The 22531-nt window shown below is 41.6% G+C and overlaps 1 protein-coding gene across 2 annotated transcripts in view; it reads left to right on the forward strand.

The window, feature by feature from the left end:
* The window catches only part of EBPL (EBP like), a 39673-nt gene that overhangs the window by 6377 nt on the left and 10765 nt on the right, over positions 1 to 22531 (forward strand). The window contains exon 2 of one of the 2 annotated variants that reach the window (XM_068526960.1): positions 18217 to 18306. The exons of the other annotated variant lie outside the window; for it this stretch is intronic. Coding sequence (XP_068383061.1) covers positions 18217 to 18306 — 90 coding nt within the window. The remainder of the gene's footprint in view (positions 1 to 18216; positions 18307 to 22531) is intronic. 2 annotated transcript variants of the gene reach the window in all.

Here is a 22531-nt window from a genome sequence, read left to right on the forward strand (position 1 = left end):
GTGCTTCAGTGAACATTGTGGCACTTGACTCTTTTTGAATTATGGTTTTCTCAGGGTATATACCAAGTAGTGGGATTGCTGGGTCATAAGGTAGTTCTATTTTTAGTTTTTTAAGGAACCTCCATACTCTTCTCCATAGTTGCTGTATCAGTTTACATTTCCACCAACAGTGCAAGAGGGTTCCCTTTTCTCCACAGTCTCTCCAGCATTTACTGTTTGTAGATTTTTTGATGATGGCCATTCTGACCACTGTGAGGTGATACCTCATTGTAGTTTTGATTTGCATTTCTCTAATGATTAGTGATGTTGAGCATCCTTTCATGTGTTTGTTGGCAGTCTGTATATCTTCTTTGGAGAAATGTCTATTTAGGTCTTCTGCCCATTTTTGTACTGGGTTGTTTGTTTTTTTGATATTGAGCTGCATGAGCTGCTTGTAAATTTTGGAGATTAATCCTTGGTCAGTTGCTTCATTTGCAAATATTTTCTCCCATTCTCAGGGTTGTCTTTTCGTCTTGTTTATCGTTTCCTTTGCTGTGCAAAAGGTTTTAAGTTTCATTAGGTCCCATTTGTTTATTTTTGTTTTTATTTCCATTTCTCTAGGAGGCGGGTCAAAAAGGATCTTGCTGTGATTTATGTCAAAGAGGGTTCTGCCTGTGTTTTCCTCTAACAGTTTGATAGTGTCTGGCCTTACATTTAGGTCTTTAATCCATTTTGAGTTTATTTTTGTGTATGGTGTTAGGGAGTGTTCTAATTTCATTCTTTTACATGTAGCTGTCCAATTTTCCTAGCACCACTTATTGAAGAGGCTGTCTTTTCTCCACTGTATATTCTTGCCTCCTTTATCAAAGATAAGGTGACCATATGTGCGTGGGTTTATCTCTGGGCTTTCTATCCTGTTCCATTGATCTATATTTCTGTTTTTGTGCCAGTACCATACTCTCTTGATTACTGTAGCTTTGTAGTATAGTCTGAAGTCAGGGAGCCTGATTCCTCCAGCTCCGTTCTTCTTTCTCAAGATTGCTTTGGCTATTCGGGGTCTTTTGTGTTTCCATACAAATTGTGAAATTTTTTGTTCTAGTTCTGTGAAATAATGCCAGTGGTAGTTTGATAGGGATTGTATTGAATCTGTAGATTGCTTTGGGTAGTAGAGTCATTTTCACAATGTTGATTCTTCCAATCCAAGAACATGGTGTATCTCTCCATCTGTTTGTATCATCTTTAATTTCTTTCACCAGTGTCTTATAATTTTCTGCATACAGGTCTTTTGTCTCCTTAGGCAGGTTTATTCCTAGATATTTTATTCTTTTTGTTGCAATGGTAAATGGTAGTGTTTTCTTAATTTCACTTTCAGATTTTTCATCATTAGTGTATAGGAATGCAAGAGATTTCTGTGCATTAATTTTGTATCCTGCTACTTTACCAAATTCATTGATTAGCTCTAGTAGTTTTCTGGTAGCATCTTTAGGATTCTTTATATATAGTATCATGTCATCTGCAAACAGTGACAGCTTTATTTCTTTTTTTCCAATTTGGATTCCTTTTATTTCTCTTTCTTCTCTGATTGCTGTGGCTAAAACTTCCAAAACTATGTTGAATAATAGTGGTGAGAGTGGGCAACCTTGTCTTGTTCCTGATCTTAGTGGAAATGGTTTCAGTTTTTCACCATTGAGGACGATGTTGGCTGTGGGTTTGTCATTTATGGCCTTTATTATGTTGCAGTAAGTTCCCTCTGTGCCTACTTTCTGGAGGGTTTTTATCATAAATGTGTGTTGAATTTTGTCGAAAGCTTTCTCTGCATCTATTGAGATGATCATATGGTTTTTCTCATTCAATTTGTTAATATGGTGTATCACATTGACTGATTTGCGTATATTGAAGAATCCTTGCATTCCTGGGATAAACCCCACTTGATCGTGGTGTATGATCCTTTTAATGTGCTGTTGGATTCTGTTTGCTAGTATTTTGTTGAGGATTTTTGCATCTATTTTCATCAGTGATATTGGCCTGTAGTTTTCTTTCTTTGTGACATCTTTGTCTGGTTTTGGTATCAGAGTGATTGTGGCCTCGTAGAATGAGTTTGGGAGTGTTCCTCCCTCTGCTATATTTTGGAAGAGTTTGAGAATGATAGGTGTTAACTCTTCTCTAAATGTCTGATAGAATTCGCCTGTGAAGCCATCTGGTCCTGGGTTTTGTTTGTTGGAAGATTTTGTTGTTGTTGGAAGATTTTTAATCACAGTTTCAATTTCAGTGCTTGTGATTGGTCTGTTGATATTTTCTGTTTCTTCCTGGTTCAGTCTTGGAAGGTTGTGCATTTCTAAGAATTTGTCCATTCCTGGTTATCCATTTTATTGGCATAGAGTTGCTTGTAGTAATCTCTCATGATCCTTTGTATTTCTGCAGTGTCAGTTGTTACTTCTCCTTTTTCATTTCTAATTCTGTTGATTTGAGTCTTCTCCCTTTTTTTCTTGATGAGTCTGGCTAATGGTTTATCAATTTTGTATTATCTTCTGAAAGAACCAGCTTTTAGTTTTATTGATCTTTGCTATTGTTTCCTTCATTTCTTTTTCATTTATTTCTGATCTGATCTTTATGATTTCTTTCCTTCTGCTAGCTTTGGGGGTTTTTTGCTCTTCTTTCTCTAATTGCTTTAGGTGCAAGGTTAGGTTGTTTATTCGAGATGTTTCCTGTTTCTTGATGTAGGCTTGTATTGCTATAAACTTCCCTCTTAGAACTGCTTTTGCTGCATCCCATAGGTTTTGGGTCGTTGTGTCTCCATTGTCATTTGTTTCTAGGTATTTTTTGATTTCCCCTTTGATTTCTTCAGTGATCACTTCGTTATTAAGTAGTGTATTGTGTAGCCTCCATGTGTTTGTATTTTTTACAGATCTTTTCCTGTAATTGATATCTAGTCTCATAGCGTTGTGGTCGGAAAAGATACTTGATACGATTTCAATTTTCTTAAATTTACCAAGGCTTGATTTGTGACCCAAGATATGATCTATCCTGGAGAATGTTCCATGAGCACTTGAGAAAAATGTGTATTCTGTTGTTTTTGGGTGGAATGTCCTATAAATATCAATTAAGTCCATCTTGTTTAATGTATCATTTAAAGCTTGTGTTTCATTATTTATTTTCATTTTGGATGATCTGTCCATTGGTGAAAGTGGGGTGTTAAAATCCCCTACTATGATTGTGTTACTGTCGATTTCCCCTTTTATGGCTGTTAGTATTTGCCTTATGTATTGAGGTGCTCCTATGGTGGGTGCATAAATATTTACAATTGTTATATCTTCTTCTTGGATTCATCCCTTGATCATTATGTAGTGTCCTTCTTTGTCTCTTGTAATAGTCTTTGTTTTAAAGTCTATTTTATCTGATACGAGTATTGCTACTCCAGCTTTCTTTTGATTTCCATTTTTGTGGGATATCTTTTTCCATCCCCTCGTTTTCAGTCTGTATGTGTCCCTAGGTCTGAAGTGGGTCTCTTGTAGACAGCATATATATGGGTCTTGTTTTTGTATCCATTCAGCCAGTCTATGTCTTTTGGTGGGAACATTTAATCCATTTACATTTAAGGTAATTATCGATATGTATGTTCCTATTACCATTTTCTTAAATGTTTTGGGTTTGTTATTGTAGGTCTTTTCCTTCTCTTGTGTTTCCTGCCTAGAGAAGTTCCTTTAGCATTTGTTGTAAAGCTGGTTTGGTGATGCTGAATTCTCTTAGCTTTTGCTTTCTGTAAAGGTTTTAATTTCTCCATCAAATCTGAATGAGATCCTTGCTGGGTAGAGTAATCTTGGTTGTAGGTTTTTCCCCTTCATCACTGTAATTATGTCCTGCCACTCCCTTCTGGCTTGCAGAGTTTCTGCTGAAAGATCAGCCGTTAACCTTATGGGGATTTCCTTGTGTGTTATTTGTTGTTTTTCCCTTGCTGCTTTTAATATGTTTTCTTTGTATTTAATTTTTGATAGTTTGATTAATATGTATCTTGGCGTGTTTCTCCTTGGATTTATGCTGTATGGGACTCTCTATGCTTCCCGGACTTGATTAACTATTCCATTTCCCATATTAGGGAAGTTTTCAACTATAATCTCTTCAAATATTTTCTCAGTCCCTTTCTTTTTCTCTTCTTCTTCTGGAACCCCTATAATTCGCATGTTGGTGCGTTTAATGTTGTCCCAGAGGTCTCTGAGACTGTCCTCAGTTCTTTTCATTCTTTTTTCTTTATTCTGCTCTGCAGTAGTTATTTCCACTATTTTATCTTCCAGGTCACTTATCCGTTCTTCTGCCTCAGTTATTCTGCTATTGATTCCTTCTAGAGAATTTTTAATTTCATTTATTGTGTTGTTCATCACTGTTCGTTTACTCTTTAGTTCTTCTAGGTCCTTGTTAAACGTTTCTTGTATTTTCTCCATTCTGTTTCCAAGATTTTGGATCATCTGTACTATCATTATTCTGAATTCTTTTTCAGGTAGACTGCGTATTTCCTCTTCATTTGTTAGGTCTGGTGGGTTTTTACCTTGCTCCTTCATCTGCTGTGTGTTTCTCTGTCTCCTCATATTGCTTAACTTACTGTGATTGGGGTCTCCTTTTTGCAGGCTGCAGGTTCGTAGTTCCCGTTGTTTTTGGTGTCTGCCCCCCGTCTCTGCGTGCAGGTCGCCTGAGGGCGTCTGTTCTTCCCTCAGACAGGACAGGGTTAAAGGAGCCGCTGATTTGGGGACTCTGGCTCACTCAGGCCGGGGGGAGTGAGGGGTACGGATGCGGTGCGAGCCTGCGGCGGTAGCGACCAGAGTGACATTGCACCAGCCTGAGGTGCCGTGTGTTCTCCCGGGGAAGTTGTCCCTGGATCACGGGAGCCTGGCAGTGGCGGGCTGCACAGGCTCCTGGGAGGGGAGGTGTGGAGAGTGACCTGTGCTCGCACACAGGCTTTTTGGTGGCGGCAGCAGCAGCCTTAGCGTCCCATGCCCGTCTCTGGGGTCCGCGCTGATAGCCGCGGCTCGCGCCCGTCTCTGGAGCTCCTTTAAGCGGCGCTCTTAATCCCCTCTCCTCGCGCACCAGGAAACAAAGAGGCCAGAAAAAGTCTCTTGCCTCTTAGGCAGATCCAGACCTTTTCCCGGACTCCCTCCCAGCTAGCCATGGCGCACTAACCCCTTCAGGCTGTGTTCACGCCGCCAACCCCAGTCCTCTCCCTGGAATCTGACCTCCGAAGCCCGAGCCTCAGCTCCCAGCCCCCGCCCGCCCCGGCGGGTGAGCAGACAAGCCTCTTGGGCTGGTGAGTGCTGCTCGGCACCGAGCCTCTGTGCGGGAATCTCTCCGCTTTGCCCTCCGCACCCCTGTGGCTGCGCTCTCCTCCGTGGCTCCAAAGCTTCCCCCCTCTGCCACCCACAGTCTCCGCCCGCGAAGGGGCTTCCTAGTGCGTGGAAACCTTTCCTCCTTCACAGCTCCCTCCCACTGGTGCTGGTCCCGTCCCTATTCTTTTGTCTCTGTTTTTTCTTTTTTCTTTTGCCCTACCCAGGTACGTGGGGAGTTTCTTGCCTTTTGGGAAGTCTGACGTCTTCTGCCAGCGTTCAGTAAGTGTTCTGTAGGAGTTGTTCCACGTGTAGATGTATTTCTGATGTATCTGTGGGGAGGAAGGTGATCTCCACGTCTTACTCCTCTGCCATCTTGAAGCTCCTCGGTACCCAGATATTTTGACAAACGTTATTCTGGGTGTTTCTGTGAGGGTGTTTTTGGATGAGGTCAGTATTTAAATTGGTAGAGTAAAGCAGAGTGCCCTCCCTAACTTGGGTGGGCTTCATCCCATCCATTGAAGGCCTGACTAGAACAAAAAAACTGGCCTTTCCTCAAGTCAGCAAGAAATCCTTCTGCCTGACTACCTTTAAACTGGGACATTGGCTTTGTACTGCCCTCGGACCTGAGCTGAAACAATGACTTTTCCTGGGTCTCAAGCCTGCTGGACTTCAGACTAGATCGCCACCATTGGTTCTCCCTGTTCTCAGGCCTCTGGACTTAGAACTACATTAGCTTTCTTGGGTCTCTAGCTTGCTGACGACTCACCCTGCAGATGGTGGGACTTGTCAGCCTTCATAATTGCATAAGCCAGTCCCTTATGATTAATCTCTTTAGATAGATAGATAGATCTAGGTAGATAGATAGACCTATATATACATATAGATTTAGATATAGATATAATCTCCCAGTGGTTCTGTTTCTCTGGAGAACCTTAGTATAAACTTAGAAATGGTGCCTAATTAAAAGCCTAGGGAATAGCACCCATAATGACCCACTGTCCATTATTTAGGGTGTGGGTAGACAGCCCTTGTACTTCTGCAGACCAAAATTCAGTCTGTTTTCTAACATCATGAAGAAGGATGTTCCTTAGCAATAGGGATAGCTGTCTATTTAGCCACATCTCAGAAATGACATGTTTTTCTGTTGTTCCTCATTTCCACAAAATTTGAGTGCCTGCTGGGGTACTTGCATCTTGCTGTGCTAGAAGCAAACAAAATGGATGGCCCTTGTCCTCTCAGAGCTTATGGAATAGCAGAGTTTTTCTCCTATTGTTTCATTTGGAGAATAATAGTTACTAATATCACTCTCAATGTGAAACCCATATGAGAAATTTCTTTCACAGATAAGTGCTAGGAGAAGCTTAATTTCTCCTAAAGAAAATTGGTCTGTCTGTTTCTCTCTGACAGCAAGAACAATATAAATGTTTCTCCTTTTCACTTTGGCTGCTTGGAAGCTCAGAATCACGTTAAGCTCTATAATAACAACAAAAGATGGATATGCATATAGACATTCTTATTGATCCAAATTCAGGGTAAATTATGTATATTTTACCATTTAATGAATGTTTTTGTTGTAATTGACCTAAAATCTTTTGTATAAGGAGGAAGTATGTAAATACTTCAAAAAATTTTAATGCAACTAAAATTTATTTACTTTGAAATGGAAAAGATACTCTAGGGAAATATCTTTTTTCCTTTATAACACTAAGCACAATTTGTAGCTATTTTGTCTTCCTCTGTCTCTAGTACCTGGCATGTTTGCCTGGTTTGTAGGAGCTATTATGGAATATTTGTTAATATTGAATGAACGGAAGAATGATTCTATCCTTTCAATTTATAGCAGTATCAGTCATTTACATTTTAAGCCTCAAATTGCTCAGATATCTAAAATGTCAGTTCTTTTTCTATGTCAGACAGTCTTTTAAAACAAAATTTATTTAAATCGTATATTCCCACAATCATTGCAAAACATAACATTTATATATCTAAAAGGAAGAAAAAGATAAAATTACCTAGAGATAATTTTTATTAGTATTCTTAATAGTCTTCCAGGGACTTTCCTGGTGGTCCAGTGGGTAAGACTTCGTGCTCCCAATGCAGGGGACCCGGGTTTGATCCCTGGTTGGGGGAACTAGATCCCGCGTGCATGCCGCAACTAAGAGTTCGCATGCCACGACTGAAAAATTAAAAAAAAAAGCTCCCACATGCCACGACAAAGATCCCGTGTGCAGCAAGTAAGACCCAGCACAGCCTAGACAAATAGATAGATAAATAAATAATCTTCCAGAATTTATATGAAAACATATATCCAGATAAATATTTTTTTAGAATTCTCTTTACAAAAATGGGATCATATTATTCATTCTTTGTTACTTTTTCCATTTAACTATGTTCAGTGACCATACATATCAGTCTATTGAACTACCTCATAATTTTAAATAACTGCATAGGATTCCATTATACTTTATGTGTAATCTATTTAACCGATCCCTAATTGTTGGACTTACAGGCTCTTCCCAGTTGCTGGCAATTATATAGAATGCTCTCTGTACATTCTCATGCACTTGTCTTAAGTATTTACACAGGATGAATCCTGGAAGTAGAATTACTGGCCCTAAGGGAAGCCAGTTTTTAAAGATTTCAGAAAGACGGTACCCATTTATATTCCCATCAGCTACTTTCTCACACTCATCCAGTACGAGGTATCAATATTGTATCAGATGCCTCTTTTGCATCCTCTCAGATCTTCTTGGCTTCATTGGACCCATTACAGTATGCTCTAGTCCTGCCACCGTGACAGCGACCAACTCCAGCTTCGTTGGGGCCCAGCCAGGCAGCACCTGCTCCCACCTCCTGCCCCAGGCCCTTTGGATGCCACTCGAGTGTGAGATCCTGGGGACCCACTCAGCTCCCACACACCTACCCACAGGCTGAACCTTTGACGGTGGTATTTGGGAACTACAGGATAAATTCTTCTTCCGTCCTCCCCCAAGATGAACTCCCCAAAGAAGCAGTAGTTCATAAAATCTCTAGAAAAATGTAAGGTTGAGACATCAGTTAGCTTGTTACTAAGCAGCCTTACTGAGTTACTAATCCCAGTAATGCACCCTCATATCTGATTCATCCTTCTCCTTTGTCCCATTTCCCATTTCCCCTCCTCTGCCTCCTTGGGATAGCAATCCCCATAAAAGTAGTAGAACATAGCATGATACTTTCTGGGGGACCCGGGTCAAAATATCCTTTTTCCATAGAATGGATATACCATAATTGAACTAACCATGCAGCCTTCAGTTTTGGGTTTTTTTTTTTTTTAATAAATTTTTTTTTAAATTTATTTATTTTTGGCTGCATTGGGTCTTCATTGCTGTGCACGGGCTTTCTCTAGTTCCGGGCTTCTCATTGCGGTGGCTTCTCTTGTTGCGGAGCACGGGCTCCAGGCACAGAGGCTCAGTAGTTGTGGCTTGCGGGCTCTAGAGTGCAGGCTCAGTAGTTGTGGTGCACGGGCTTAGTTGCTCCATGGCATGTGGGATCTTCCTGGACCAGGGCTCGAACCTGTGTCCCCTGCATTGGCAGGCGGATTCTTAACCACTCCACCACCAAGGAAACCCAGGGTTTTTTTGTTTGTTTTTGTTTTTTGCTCCTAAAAACAAACAAGAAACTACAATAAACATTCTTGAACAGATGTATTTTCTTCTGTAGGACAATTTTCAAACCTGAGATTCAAGTCAAGAAGTATGTCTAAGGAGATATAAGTTTTTCACCACAAAATGTGTCATATAAGAAATAGCTCATCTTTCTTTTATCAAAAATTTTAAAAGGTAAATATGTGAAGTGATGGGTGTGTTAACTAACTCGATTGTGGGAATCCTGTTACAATTATATCAAACATTCACATTATACACTTTAAATATCTTACAATTTTATTTGTCAATTATACCTTAATACAGCTGGAGAAAAAAAATAAATTGAATTGGCAAGCTCCTGTCCTGCCTGGGAGTGGGAAATAAATTCAACCTCAGTTATTAGGGGTCTTCTCTCTTTTGCAGTGTCTCATGAGAATGCAGGAAACTTACATGATTCCCAGAAAAAAGGAGTATCTAGTCTTTGCTCCATCCTCATCACAGCTGATACCCTCAGTGCCTGAGCCTCATGTTTTCTTGAGGGAGGGCAGCTCTGCTGTTCTGTACCAGGCTTTGGGACAGGAATCTGGGGCTGAGTCCTGGGTCCACCTCCTATACCCTGTTTTTCTTTTTCTTTTGCCACGCTGTGCAGCTTGTGGGATCTTAGTTCCCTGACCAGGGATCGAACCCTGGCCCTTCGGCAGTGAAAGCATGGAGTCCTAACCACTGGACTGCCAGGGAATTCCCTATAGCCTGTTTTCCTATGAGGCTGTTCATCTTTTCCTTATTGATCTGAAAGAGATAGTCATATGTTAGTGCAAATAATTTTACATTTAAATTATAAATGTGTAATTTTACATTTTATTATACACTTTTCTGGGAGGGAGCAAGAAGGTGTCTCAACTTCATTTATTGAATAATCCATTCTTTCTCCACTTACTTGAAATTCCATTTTTATCATATGCTACAATCTTTTATATGTGTAGATATGTTTGGGATTTTTTTAAATTTAGTTTTATTTTATGAATCTTTTGGTTTCAGTTCTGTTTCTTACTATTTTAGCATTATAGTGCTTTTTATTTTTAAGATTTATTTATTTTATTTATTTTTATTTTTGGCTGCCTGGGGTCTTCGTTGCTGCGTGCGGGCTTTCTCTAGTTGTGGCGAGCTGGGGCTACTCTTTGTTGCAGCGCGTGAGCTTCTCATTGCGGTGGCTTCTCTTATTGTGGAGCACGGGCTCTAGGCGTGAGGGCTTCCGTAGTTGTGGCTCGCGGGCTCTAGAGCTCAGGCTCAGTAGCTGTGGCGCACGGGCTCAGTAGTTATGGTGCACGGGCTTAGTTGCTCTGCGGCAGGTGGGATCTTCTCGGACCAGGGCTCAAACCCGTGTCCCCTGCATTGGCAGGCGGATTCTTAACCACTGCACCACCAGGGAAGCCCCTGTAGTGCTTTTGAATGGCCAACGAAGCCAACTTGTCACCCTTTTTCAAACACGTTACTATATATCCTTCCAGATGAACTTTAGATTCATTTTGCCAAGTTCTAAAATTTGGTATTTTGATTTGGGATTTTCTTAAATGTATAGATTAATTTGAGATTAAATGATATCTGTGCAATACTGAGTCTCTTCTAAGAATTGAGTGGATCTCAATTTGTTTAAATCTTCTGTTACAGTCTCTTAAAGTTTACTTCTAAATATTTTATATTTTTATTGCTACTATGAGAGTTTTCTCCTTTGTATTCTAACAGACTATTGTTGTGATAAGTGAAAATTACCGGGTTATATCTATATCTATATAGTAACCAGCCACTTTTCTAAATTCTCTTTTTCCCCCTCCAGCTTTATTGAGTTATAATTTATATACAATAAAATTCACCCATTTTGTATACGGTCTGATGAATTTTGGTGATTGTATAGAGTTATGCAACCAGCCACCATCACAGTAGTAGTATAGAACATTTTCATCACTTTTTGAAAGTCTTCTTATGCCCCTTTGTAGATGATCCCAGCCCTGACCTCTGGCCCCAGGAAACACTAATCTGATTTATTGTCACTAAAGTTTTGCCATTTCTAGAATTTCATATAAATGAAATCATACAGTATGTAGTCTTTCATTTAGCATGATCTGCTGACTAGTATCCCAGTATATGGCTATATCCCAATTTATTTATCTATTTACCAGTTAACATTTGGGTTGTTTCTAGTTTTTGGCTGTTATAAATAAGGCAGCTGTGGGTATCTACTTCTAAGTCTTTGTGTGGGCATATATATTATTTCTCCTGTGTAAATAAATGCCTACGAGTGGGATTCTTTAACTAGAGTAGAAACTGCCAAACTATTTTCCAAAGTGGCTCTACCATTTTCCATTCCCACCAGCAATACTTGAGCATTCCAGTTGCTCCACATTCTCACCAGCATTTAGTGTCTTAGTCTGCTAGGGTCGATATAACAAAAATATCACCGACTGGGTGGCTTAAACAACAGACATTTATTTCTCATGTTGTTGAGGCTGGGAAGTCCAGCCTCTACCCATATCCATGTGGGTTGAATATGGGTTGAATTGTGTCCCTACCAAAAAAACCCATGTTGGGGTCCTAACCCCCATGACCTCAGAATGTGGCCCTATTTAGAGATCTGGTCTTTACAGGTGTAATTAACTTAAAATGAAGTCATTAGAAAAAAAATGAGGTCATTAGCATGGTTCCTCACCTAATAACGACTGGTGTCTTTATAAAAGGGGGGAATTTGGATGTAGGGACATATACACGGGGAGAACACTATGTGAACATGAAGGCACAGATCAGAGTGATGCTTCTACAAGCCAAGGAACGCCAAAGTTTGCCATCAAGCCCCTAGAAGGTGTAGAAGGAGGGGCATGGAACAGAGTCTCCCTTGCAGCCCTCAGAAGAAACCAACCCTGCTGACACCTTCATCCTGGACATCCAGCCTCTGGAACTGTGAGATAATAAGTATTTGTGGTTTTAAGCCACCCAGTTTGTGGTACTTTTTTGTGACAGCCCAACCAAACTAATACACCATGTCTCCTGGTAACTTGAGTTCATTCATAATGTTGATTTGTTCTTGGCCTCTCCTGACCTCTCCTACATATTAATTTTCAGAATCTGATTGGGTTCATTCCCTGTTTCTGAGTTTGTGTTCCAGAGAGTAAGCATTTCACGAGCCCAGCTCATCTGTGTTTGAGGGTGGCATTTTGGGTAGGCTGCTTTGTCGGCCAGGCCCAGCCTGTCCACTGCCTTCCTCCTTGTCCCTCCTGATCCTCTGATCCAATCACCTACAGCCAAAGGAGTGGCCGTCACAGTGTAGAACACAGTCCAGCCCATGGGAACTGGGGGTGGAGCCATGCTGGGCACAGCGTGCATCGTGACCCACACATCTAAAGGAGCACCCAGGGACTTCCCTGGCGGTCCAGTGGTTAAGACTCTGCACTTCCAATGCAGGGGATGCGGGTTCAATCCCCGATCAGGGAACTAAGATCCCACGTGTCCCGTGGCCAAAAGATATTCAGAAAATAAAATAAAATAAGGGAATGCCCAGTACTGTGTGTGGCAAGTGAGAAAGCCGCCATAGTCGAGCAAGGGCCTTTAGGAGCCAAATAGGCCGGCCTCCCCCTTGTATAGGAATTTTACTAAGAGTCCAGGCAGATGTTGGGTCATCCACCCTTTGCTTGAAAACTTTGTCAGTGCCGTCTTTCCAAAATAGAATAGCTCTAGTTACAAGAAAATGTTTCCTTATGTTGAGCTAAAATTAGCCTCCTTATGACTTCTACTTCTAGGGTCCTACTTGTGCCCTCTTGTGTAACCCAAAGGGAAGTTGCATCCTGGGTCTATAAAACAGCTCCACTGTTTCTCACGACATGGTTTCCTGGCGCTTCTCTGTCCTGTCGCTCACCCTCACACATGCCACAGGCTGCCTTTCAAGGGCGGTGCTGGTTATGCAGGGCTGTTACAGAGGAGGTCTGACTTATTCAAGAAGCCCTGGGCAGAGTGGGCAGGTGGGAAGAGTATGGGCTTTGGGGTCCAACGATGTGCTGGTGCAGCTGGCCCAGCCATTTCCCACCTGTGAAACCTTGGGCAGCACCCCTTTCCCTGCTGAAAACCCTTTCTGTCATGCGGAGGGGAAGGAAGGAATATATGTGCATTATGGAATATATGTGCATTAAACGTGTGTGAGAAGTACAGGCTGAGGAGTCTTTGCAGAGCATGTACAGAAAAGTCAAGATTCTCACTACAGTGGTTTCCCCCTTTATTGCATAGTAAAAATGTACAACTATTTATTTCATTGTTTGTTAAGACTCGTATTTTGCATTAAACCCTTTTGGCAGCAAAGAGAAATGAAAAGCAAAATGTATGTTTAAAAAAAAAGGAAGAAAGGACTTTTTCTGTCTTGGTTTCCTTATTGTGTTAATCCTTTCAGGCTGCTATAACAAAATACCACAGACTGGGTGGCTTATAAACAACAGAAATTTATTTCTCACAGTTCTGGAGGCTGGAAGTCAGAGATCAGGACACCAGCATGGTCAGGTGAGAACCTGCTTCCTGGTTCATAGCTGGCACCTGGGTGGATGGGACTAGGGGTCTCTCAGGAGCCCCTTTTATAAGGCATTGATCCCATTCATGATGGTTCCACCCTCAAGGCTTAAGCACCTCCTAATACCATCATCTTTCGGGGGAAGGATTTCAACATGAATTTGGGGGCCATGTCTATAAAGTATAGAAATAATATTTTCTTCAAATTGTTGTTATAGGATCAAATAAAGCTTTGTAATTTAGGGCCGTGCTTCTCAAACTTGACTGTGCATAGTAATCACCTGGGGATCTTTTTATAATGTAGATTCTGACTCCATAGGTCTGGGATAGGGTCTGGGATTCTGCATTTGTCACAGGCTCCCAGGAGGTACTCATGCTGTGGTTTGTGGACCACATTTGAATAGCAAGGATGTAGGGCACCGGCACAGTGCCTGGCGTTTAGCAGAGTTCAGTAAATGTTAATTCTTCCTCTGTCCTTTTTGTGACCCCTCCTTGCCATATCCTTTAGTTGGATTAACTTTTAATTTTCATGCCATCCCTATGTAATAATGTGGTAATACACACGTCCAATTAAGATGAGCCTTGGAAGGTTTCAAATCTCTAATCATAACAACTGCCTCAGCAGAGAAGGGTATATTCTTAAAAGGGGAGAAATATTCTTTAAGTCCTAAATCAAACGCTAAGCTGCTGTGTTGTGGGAACAATAGGACTTGTGTGGCTGTATGACTCCTGAAGTACACAAAAGGGCCAGCACGGTCCATTGTTAATGTCAGGCGACAGCCCATCTGCTAGGACAGGTTCCGTCAAATGGAAGTCGTCATCTCATTAAGTGGATGACAGCTGGGCGGCATATATTTATGAAGTCACTAAAGCCTTGTCATTGAGGTACTGTAGGAGGCTGAAGCAGCTGATCCTTCCAGAAACAATGATGTATGCTGTTGCCATGACATGGAAAAATCAAGTCTGATTAGGCTGAGATTTTGTGAGTCAGATCAGAAAATGCTAATAAATTTTGACAGGATTTATGTACTGATTCTATTCTTATTCCACTTTTTTCTCCCAGTCTTAATGCATGTTGCACTGTTTTTCTGGTTCTTCGTCCAAACGCACTTTAAAAAGAAAACTTGCAAATATATTTAAGTATAAATTCAGCCTTTACAAGTACAAACACAAATTACAAAACAGAAAATGTATGTTCCCTTTTATTTCTATAAAGCCTTTTTGCTGCTAAATTTTTCTTTAAGGGTGAAATGAGTAAACAGCGTTCTCTACAAAATGGTCATTGAATTATAGATAGTAGAAGCTTGCCTAGCTCAAGCACTTTTTTTTTTTTCAAGCACTTTTTTTTTTAATCTGAGCTTTGATTTGTAGCTGTCTTAAAGTCTATAAAATCCGTTGTTAGAATTACATGTCTGGAATACCTTAAGTGAAAAATGAGACTGACCTCTGTTACTTAATTTATTTGCCATGATACATTTTAGCTTTTAAGCTGATTTTGTTGGCAACTCAATTAGATAGGTATAGTTCGGTCACATTTTAGAGCATCTAGTATGAACTTTCCTATGTTTTTTAAACCAAAATTCCTGATACACAGAACTTAAAAAATTTTTAAGTCAATAAACATTGTGGAATTTTCCTCATCACCCTCTAGCTTAACAGTAGAAAAACTAATGGCAAGGAGAAAGTATTTTAAGTATTTGTAGCTACATAATAACATATACATGAAAAATTTCTTGAAGGCTACTGTGGAGCTCAACAGTGGTATCTCAGGAGGATGAGATTGGGGGTCAGGAGAGAGACTTTTACCTTTCACTTTATACCTTTTTGTAATTTTTTTTTAACTTTCAGCATGTATCCCTTTAATAATTTTTACTAGTTAAAATAGTAAATGTACACCACCAGAAGGGACGTCAGAAGAGTAAAGAAAATTCTGATGGAAAGTTAGCATGCCGTGGGTGTTGGGAGCCCCGACATTGGGTAGGACAGGTGAGCTGTGACAGGAAAAGAGCCCTTATCAGCGTGAGCAAAAGCCCACTCTGCGCAGCTTCTCTGCAGACTTAACTGGACAACAAGAGAGAATTCTCTCAGCATGTCACCCAGAGCCAGGACACCAGGGCCGGCATTTTGATGGCTGGTCGTTCACCAGAAGGGCGTAGGTAATTTGAAAACGGAGTGTGAATGATGAGAGCTTTTTTCCCTTTCTTTTTTTGGTCATGACCACTGGCTCTCCTTACTTTTTATCCCTTTTGTGCAAGTGTCCGTGTGTCCGTGTCCGTGTGTCTGTGTGTGTGTGTAGGACACTGTGGGGCTGGCAGAAGGTGAGCAGTTTTGCCCTGTGGTTTATTGAGGCTGGAGTAATCTGGAGACTCATAGCAGTGACTGTTGAAACACCGGCTTGTTTGATATTAAAGTGCATCCGAAGAGGAAAAGGATAACCAACGGCTTACTTCTGTGCTGTGCTCGCTCTGCATGCAGTGTGCCGCACCCCTCATCTGGTTTCACCTCAGCTGTGCCAGCCCCGGCTGATCCAGACCCAACACCCAGGCGGCTTGGGGTCTGGAGGAGATCCTGGGAGGGCTGAGTCTCAGGCTGTGGAGTCCCAGGTGCTCCTGACCGTGGTCCGGGGGCCCCACTTGTGTGTTAGAAGCACAAAGGCCGAGGGCCTCTGGGACCACGGGGTCCTGAGTCAGGAGTCCAGAAATGCGAGGGGCAACAGTTCTTTTTTGACAAGGTGCTATATATCTTTTTAAAATTAAGTTTTACTGTGAAAAATTTCAAACATTCACAAATGTAGAGAGAACAGTATAATGAATAGGTTTGGCGTTTTCAAATTTTGCTGCACTTGCTTTTTCTTTTTCTCCCTCCCTCCCCCTTTTTCTTTTGTTATTGCCGAAGTACTTTAAAGGGAATCCAGACCTCCTATCATTTTGCTCCTACGTCCTGAGTAAGCCTATCTCGGAAAATTCACGTTGTGCTTCTTAGGGGACAGGTGTCTGCTTCTCAGACGATGGTAGGAATTACTACAATAATAGCACAGGAATTCTTGAAGACATCCTCATGCCCAGCCAGTCATTCAGGGAGTCTACCCTGGAGGTCGCCACGAGCTTGCTCTTCCCAGGGCTGATGAGCATTGGCAGGTGTAGGACGCACAGCCCGTTCCCACTGGAGAGGCTGGGGCTTAAACAGGCTCTGACCCCACAGTCCTCCATGGGGCCCCTCCGTCCACACCTGACCCTCTACTGACAGGCCGCTGCTCATCGACCTCACCAGTGAGGTCAGTGGACCAGGTGCTGCATTCAGGGCTTCCAGTCAGTAAGAGACACTCTGAAAAGGTGAAGATGGAGATCTAGTCTAACTTTGCTCATGACTCTTTCATTCATACATCAAACATCTGTTGAGAGCTTTACTCTGTTCCTTTATGTTGATTAGGGAATTGAAGCTCAGCGAGGTCAAGGTAGCAGGGACTGTAAGAAATAAAATCTGCTGTCCTTGTTTTTGCTCAAGCTCACCCAGCTCTCCAGCGTGCAGCACAGGGCTCTCACCCGTACACCGGTTCAAGCCCTACTTCCCAGTTACAGCAACACCCTACCGATGGCCTTTGCTGCTTACCAAGCTCCTTTCATCTGATCCTTAAAATCTCCAGGTAGTGGTTGAGCTCAAACATGAATTTTAGTTCCGGATGGCTAGTTCTTAACCATACACTATGATTAAAGACTTTTGGAGCTGATAACCTTCCAGGTTTATTCTGCAAGTTAATATAAACTTCGTGTTCCAGAGCCTAGAAATAATTTTAAGGGGGAAGAAAAAGTGCTTTATGGCTCATTTGATATAAAATGTGAATTCATGGGAGGAACTAAGTCTGTTTCCATTCTCTAGAATTCTACAGATAATTTTGGCCCTTGGCAAATAGCAGCTAATGTTTCCAGTGACTTCGATCTCAGGCCTGTTTGGTTAGAACAGATCTGGTTCAGAAGCCCCCAAAGAATCTTTAGGCTCATAAGAGCTGGTCTCATTCTGAAGTTGGACCACTGCCTTATGCCCCTGATTTGCTCAGTTTTGCACTGAGTCTACTACTGGTGGAGATTCAGCAGCAGATAGTGGTGGGCCTGTGTTTGTCAATTTACGTTTCTCATGGTGAGTTCCTTACAGGACAAGATCAGACCAAGCCTGGAATCACAGAACCTTCCAGAGATGGAACATCAGTTCCCTGGAACCCTGATATTGACACCTTACCCCTTTTCACTTTGTTCTTTTCCTGGTTTTAAATTAAATGTCCTTCCTGTGGTGCGACATACCAGGACCTGATGTTGTAGGGAAGGGTTAGAAGCCCTTAGAGTTGTTTTGGGGGAAGAATCAAGTAGTCGCTAATGCTAACGGTACATGGCCTATGTTATGAAGGAAAGCCAAGTGTGTGTGCATCTGTTCGGCGCCCTTTTTACATAAAGCACAAGGGCAGGGTTCCTGTGAAGAACGATCGCACCATCCAGGTCTACATTGACCCACCGGACCTGCCCCAAGTCTGCGGCCATCCTATTTCTCCTTTCACACAAGAGCATTTTCTCCACATAGCAAATGTTTTACCCAAAGACCTTTGAAAACCATGTGTCTGGATCCATTTCATCTCTGTTATAGCTAAGAAAAAACTGTAGACAGAGAAATTAGGAGACCCGGCCAATTCTACATGATTCAAGGATAGCTGTACAACGTTTGCAGATTCAGCCTAGGATTGTCTGTTAAAGCTCACCATCCATGTATTCCAGGTAAATTGCATTAATCAACACCTGGTCCTGCAATTGAGCTTTGCTAGAAGGAGAAACAGACAGAAAAACAAACCATTATCGTGCAGTCTGGTAAGTGAGTGGTAGAATTGTGTCCAGGTCAAGAGGTAGCACAGTGGAGAGAAGTCACTGGGGTTTTAAAGACTGCAGAGGCGGGCTTCCCTGGTGGCGCAGTGGTTAAGAATTCACCTGCCAATACAGGTGACACGGGTTCAAGCCCTGGTCTGGGAAGATTCTACATGCCACAGAGCAACTAAGCCCATGCGCCACAACTACTGAGCCTGCGCTCTAGATCCCGCGAGCCACAACTACTGAGCCCACGTGCCACAACTACTGAAGCCCAGGCTCCTAGAGCCCGTGCTCCACAACAAGAGGAGCCACCACAATGAGAAGCCCATGCACCACAACAGAGTAGCCCCCGCTCGCCACAACTAGAGAAAAGCCCGCGCACAGCAACAAAGACCCAGTGCAGCCAAAAATAAATAAATAAATTAATAAATTAAAAATAAATAAAGACTGCAGAGGAGTTTATCAGGTGACAAGAGAGTAAAGGCACTCAAGATTCGCTGCAGACCGCTTGCTCCCCATGATGGACTGGCAGATCTTGCCCTTTGATAGTGGCCCCTACTCTGCTCTGCCAAGTGCTTTGACTTCAGCAGAATAATTGGTTACTCATGCCCATGGGGCAGTCTAGCCCATCAAGTTCAAGTACCAAGTGGTGACCTCTCTACTGAAAAACATTTATATTCTTAACAACAAATAAACAGTTAAAAAATGGGCAAAAGATTTGAACAGACATTTCTCCAAAGAAGATAATACAAATGGCCAATAAGCCGTAAGATCAGTAGTCATTAGGGAAATGCAAATCAAAACCACAATGAGATACCAATTTACACCCATTAGGATGTCTATTATAAAAAACAGCAACAGCAAAGGAAAATAACGAGTGTTGGCAAGGATGTGGAGAAATTTGGAACTTTGGTGTACTGCTGTTGGGAATGCTAAATGGTGCAGCCACTGTGGAAGATAGCATGAGGGTTCCTCAAAAAGTAAAACAGGAACTTCCCTGGCAGTCCAGTGGTTAAAACTCCACACTTCCGATGCAGGGGGCACGGGTTCGATCCCTGGTCGGGGAACTAAGATCCCAAATGCCGTGTGGCCAAAAAATAAATAAAATACATTAAAAAATCAAAAAAATTTTCTAAAAAGGTCAAATAAAAAAAAAAAAAGTAAAACATAGAATTACCATATGATCCAGCAATTCCACTTCTACCTAAATAGCCAAAGGAATTGAAACTAGGGACTCAAACAGAATACACCAGTATTCATAGCAGCTTATTCATGGTAGCCGAAAGGTAGAAACAACCTACCTAGTTGTTCATCAGCAGATGAATAGATAAACAAAGTGTGGTGTATACATACAATAGAATATTATTCGGTCTGAAAAAGACATGAAATTGTGACGCATACTACAACATGGATGTACCTCGAGGGTAGATATTATCCTAAGTGAAATGTCAGACACAAAAGACAAATGAGGTACCTAGAGTAATCAGAGTCCTAGAGGCAGAGATAGAATGGTGGCCACCGGCGGCTGGGGGGAAGACGGGGTGGGAAGTTATTGTTTAATGGGGACAGAGTTTCAGTTTGGGAAGATGAAAAAGTTCTGGAGGTGGATGGTGGTGATGGCTGCACAACAGTGTGAATATACTTAATACCACTGAATTGAAAACTTAAAATGGGTAAAACGGTAAATTTTATGTTATGTATATTTTACCATGATTTTAAAAATCCATAATATTTACATACTTTTTTTGGAGGGGGAAGCCAGGCACGTGTACTCTAGGTGGAAGAGCAGCTTGTACACAGGCTTAGAGGCCCGCTGCCTCCTGGAAGTCTTCCCTTACTGTCCCAGCCACTGCTCCCTCATCTTCGTCCAATCGTTATTGAGCAGAATGTCAGTGTAACACAACTAGATGACAAGCTCTCTGAGGCCAGGGCCCAGCTTACTCTAAAGAAAAAGGTCCTGACGATTTTGTTTAATGTTATTAATTAGTAATGTTACTCTTTCTTCCATGTCTCTCTTTCTACCTGTCTGGGTTTTTTTAATAAATTTTTTTAGATATAATTGACCTTATGGTCAGTTTAGAGATTGACATACAGTTGTTAAAAAATAACAGAGATCCCTTGTGCACTTTGTCCAGTTTCCTCCAATGGGAATGTTTTTCAAAATTATAGTATAATATCACAACCAGGACACTGACACTGACAATCCACTGACCTTAATCAGATTTCCTTAGTTTTGCTTGCACTTGTGTGTGTGTGTGTGTGCATGTGTGTTAAGTTCTACACCATTGTACTGACCAGGTAGGCTTGTGTATTCAACCACAACAGTCAGATACCGAACAGTTCCAACACCATGAAGATCCCTAGTATTTTTCTTTTGTAACTACCTGCACTTCCCCTCCCTCCACCCCTTAACCCTGGAAACCACTAATATGTCCTCCGTTTCTAAAATTTATCATTTCAAAAAGTGTTATATAAATGGAATTATAGAGTATGTAACCTTTTGGGGTTGACTTTTTCAATCAGCATGATTCCCTGGAGATCCACCCAAGGTATTGAGTGTGTCAGTAGCTGGTTCTTTCCTATTGCTGGGGAGTAGTCCAAGGTATAAATGTACCATGGTCTATTTAACCATATCCCTTTTGAAGTACATTTGGTTTTTAGCTATTACCAAGAAAGCTGCTATCAACATTTGTGTACATGTTTTTGTGTGAACATAAGTTTTTATTTTTCTGGGATAAATGCCCGAGTGCAATTGCTAGATCATATGGTAATTGCATGTTAGTTTTAAGAACCTGCCAAACTCAGGTTTTCCAGGGAGGCTGTTCCATTCTCATCCCACCAGAAATGTATGAGTGATCCATTTTCTCCACATCCTCATCAGCATTTGGTACTGCCACTATTTTTTATTTTAGACATTCCGACAGATAGTAATATCTCATTGTGGTTTATTTATTTATTTATTTATTTATTTATTTATTTATGGCTGTTTTGGGCCTTTGTTGCTGCGCACGGGCTTTCTCTAGTTGAGGCGAGCGGGGGCTACTCTTCATTGTGGTTGCTTCTCTTGTCGCGGAGCACGGGCTCTAGGCGTGTGGGCTTCAGTAGTTGTGGCATGCGGGCTCTGTAGATGTGGCTCGCGGGCTCTAGAGTGCAGGCTAAGTACTTGTGGCACCCAGGCTTAGTTGCTCCGCGGCATGTGGGATCTTCCTGGACCAGGGCTTGAACCCGTGTCCCCTGCATTGGCAGGCGGGTTCTTAAGCACTGTGTCACCAGGGAAGTCCTCTCATTGTGGTTTTAATTGGCATTTCCGTGATGGCTAACAATGTTGAACATCTTTTCATATGTTTATTTGCTACTTGTATATTCTCTTTGGTGAAATGTCTCTTCATTTCTTTTGCCCATTTTCTAACTAAATTGGGTTTGTGTTTTGTTTTTTCTTTTAACTCATTCCCTCCACCCTTCCTTTTATTTCTTATTCTTTTAGTAAGCATTTATTAGCATGTCCCATCTATCAGGCATCTGGAATACAGAGACAAAGGCAAAGACTTACCCTAAAGAACTGATGGTTTTGAGGAGGAGATAAATTAAGCAGGATTCTGTTCAGGAAAGACATCTACCTCCTATCAGGGGAATTAGTGAAGGCTTGTTTCCTGGAAGAGGTAACATCTGATCAGCATTTGGAGGGTGGATATGTTCATTATACTTTATATGCTATACTGCCTTTACACTTAGAGTAGTAGTATAGTAAGAAATATATAGTGCCTTCTAAAAGCCCCGCAGGGCACCTTTCTTTCTAAGTAATTCATTACGTGGACTTGTCATTAAATCAAAGTTAGCAGACACTGAACACAAAATATCACCCTGGGTTCTTGAGGATTCTAAGACAGAGAAGGCAACATCCCAGGCCCCCAAGATGTATGATCTAATGGGGACTGGAGATCCACCACCAGCAGACAGTTGATTACAGAAACACAAATTTAGTAACAAGGGAGAGTGAGAAATTAATTTTTACCAAGAAGTTTGGGAAGGTTTCTTGGTAAAAGGAGGGTTTGAGCTGGGATTTGAAAAAGGAGTATTTGGTATACACTCCTGGGTCCTGCATGTTATAGATTCCAGGTTTCCATCTTGCTCTTACCCAGGGAATTGCTTCTGAGGAAAGATTCTAGACTGGATGTCTGTGTCCATGTTTGCTGATGGCTCCAGTTGAAGAGGTTGCTAGTGGAAGTCA

The sequence above is a fragment of the Eschrichtius robustus genome, chromosome 18, assembly GCF_028021215.1.
Source record: "Eschrichtius robustus isolate mEscRob2 chromosome 18, mEscRob2.pri, whole genome shotgun sequence".
Taxonomy (NCBI): Eukaryota; Metazoa; Chordata; class Mammalia; order Artiodactyla; family Eschrichtiidae; genus Eschrichtius; species Eschrichtius robustus.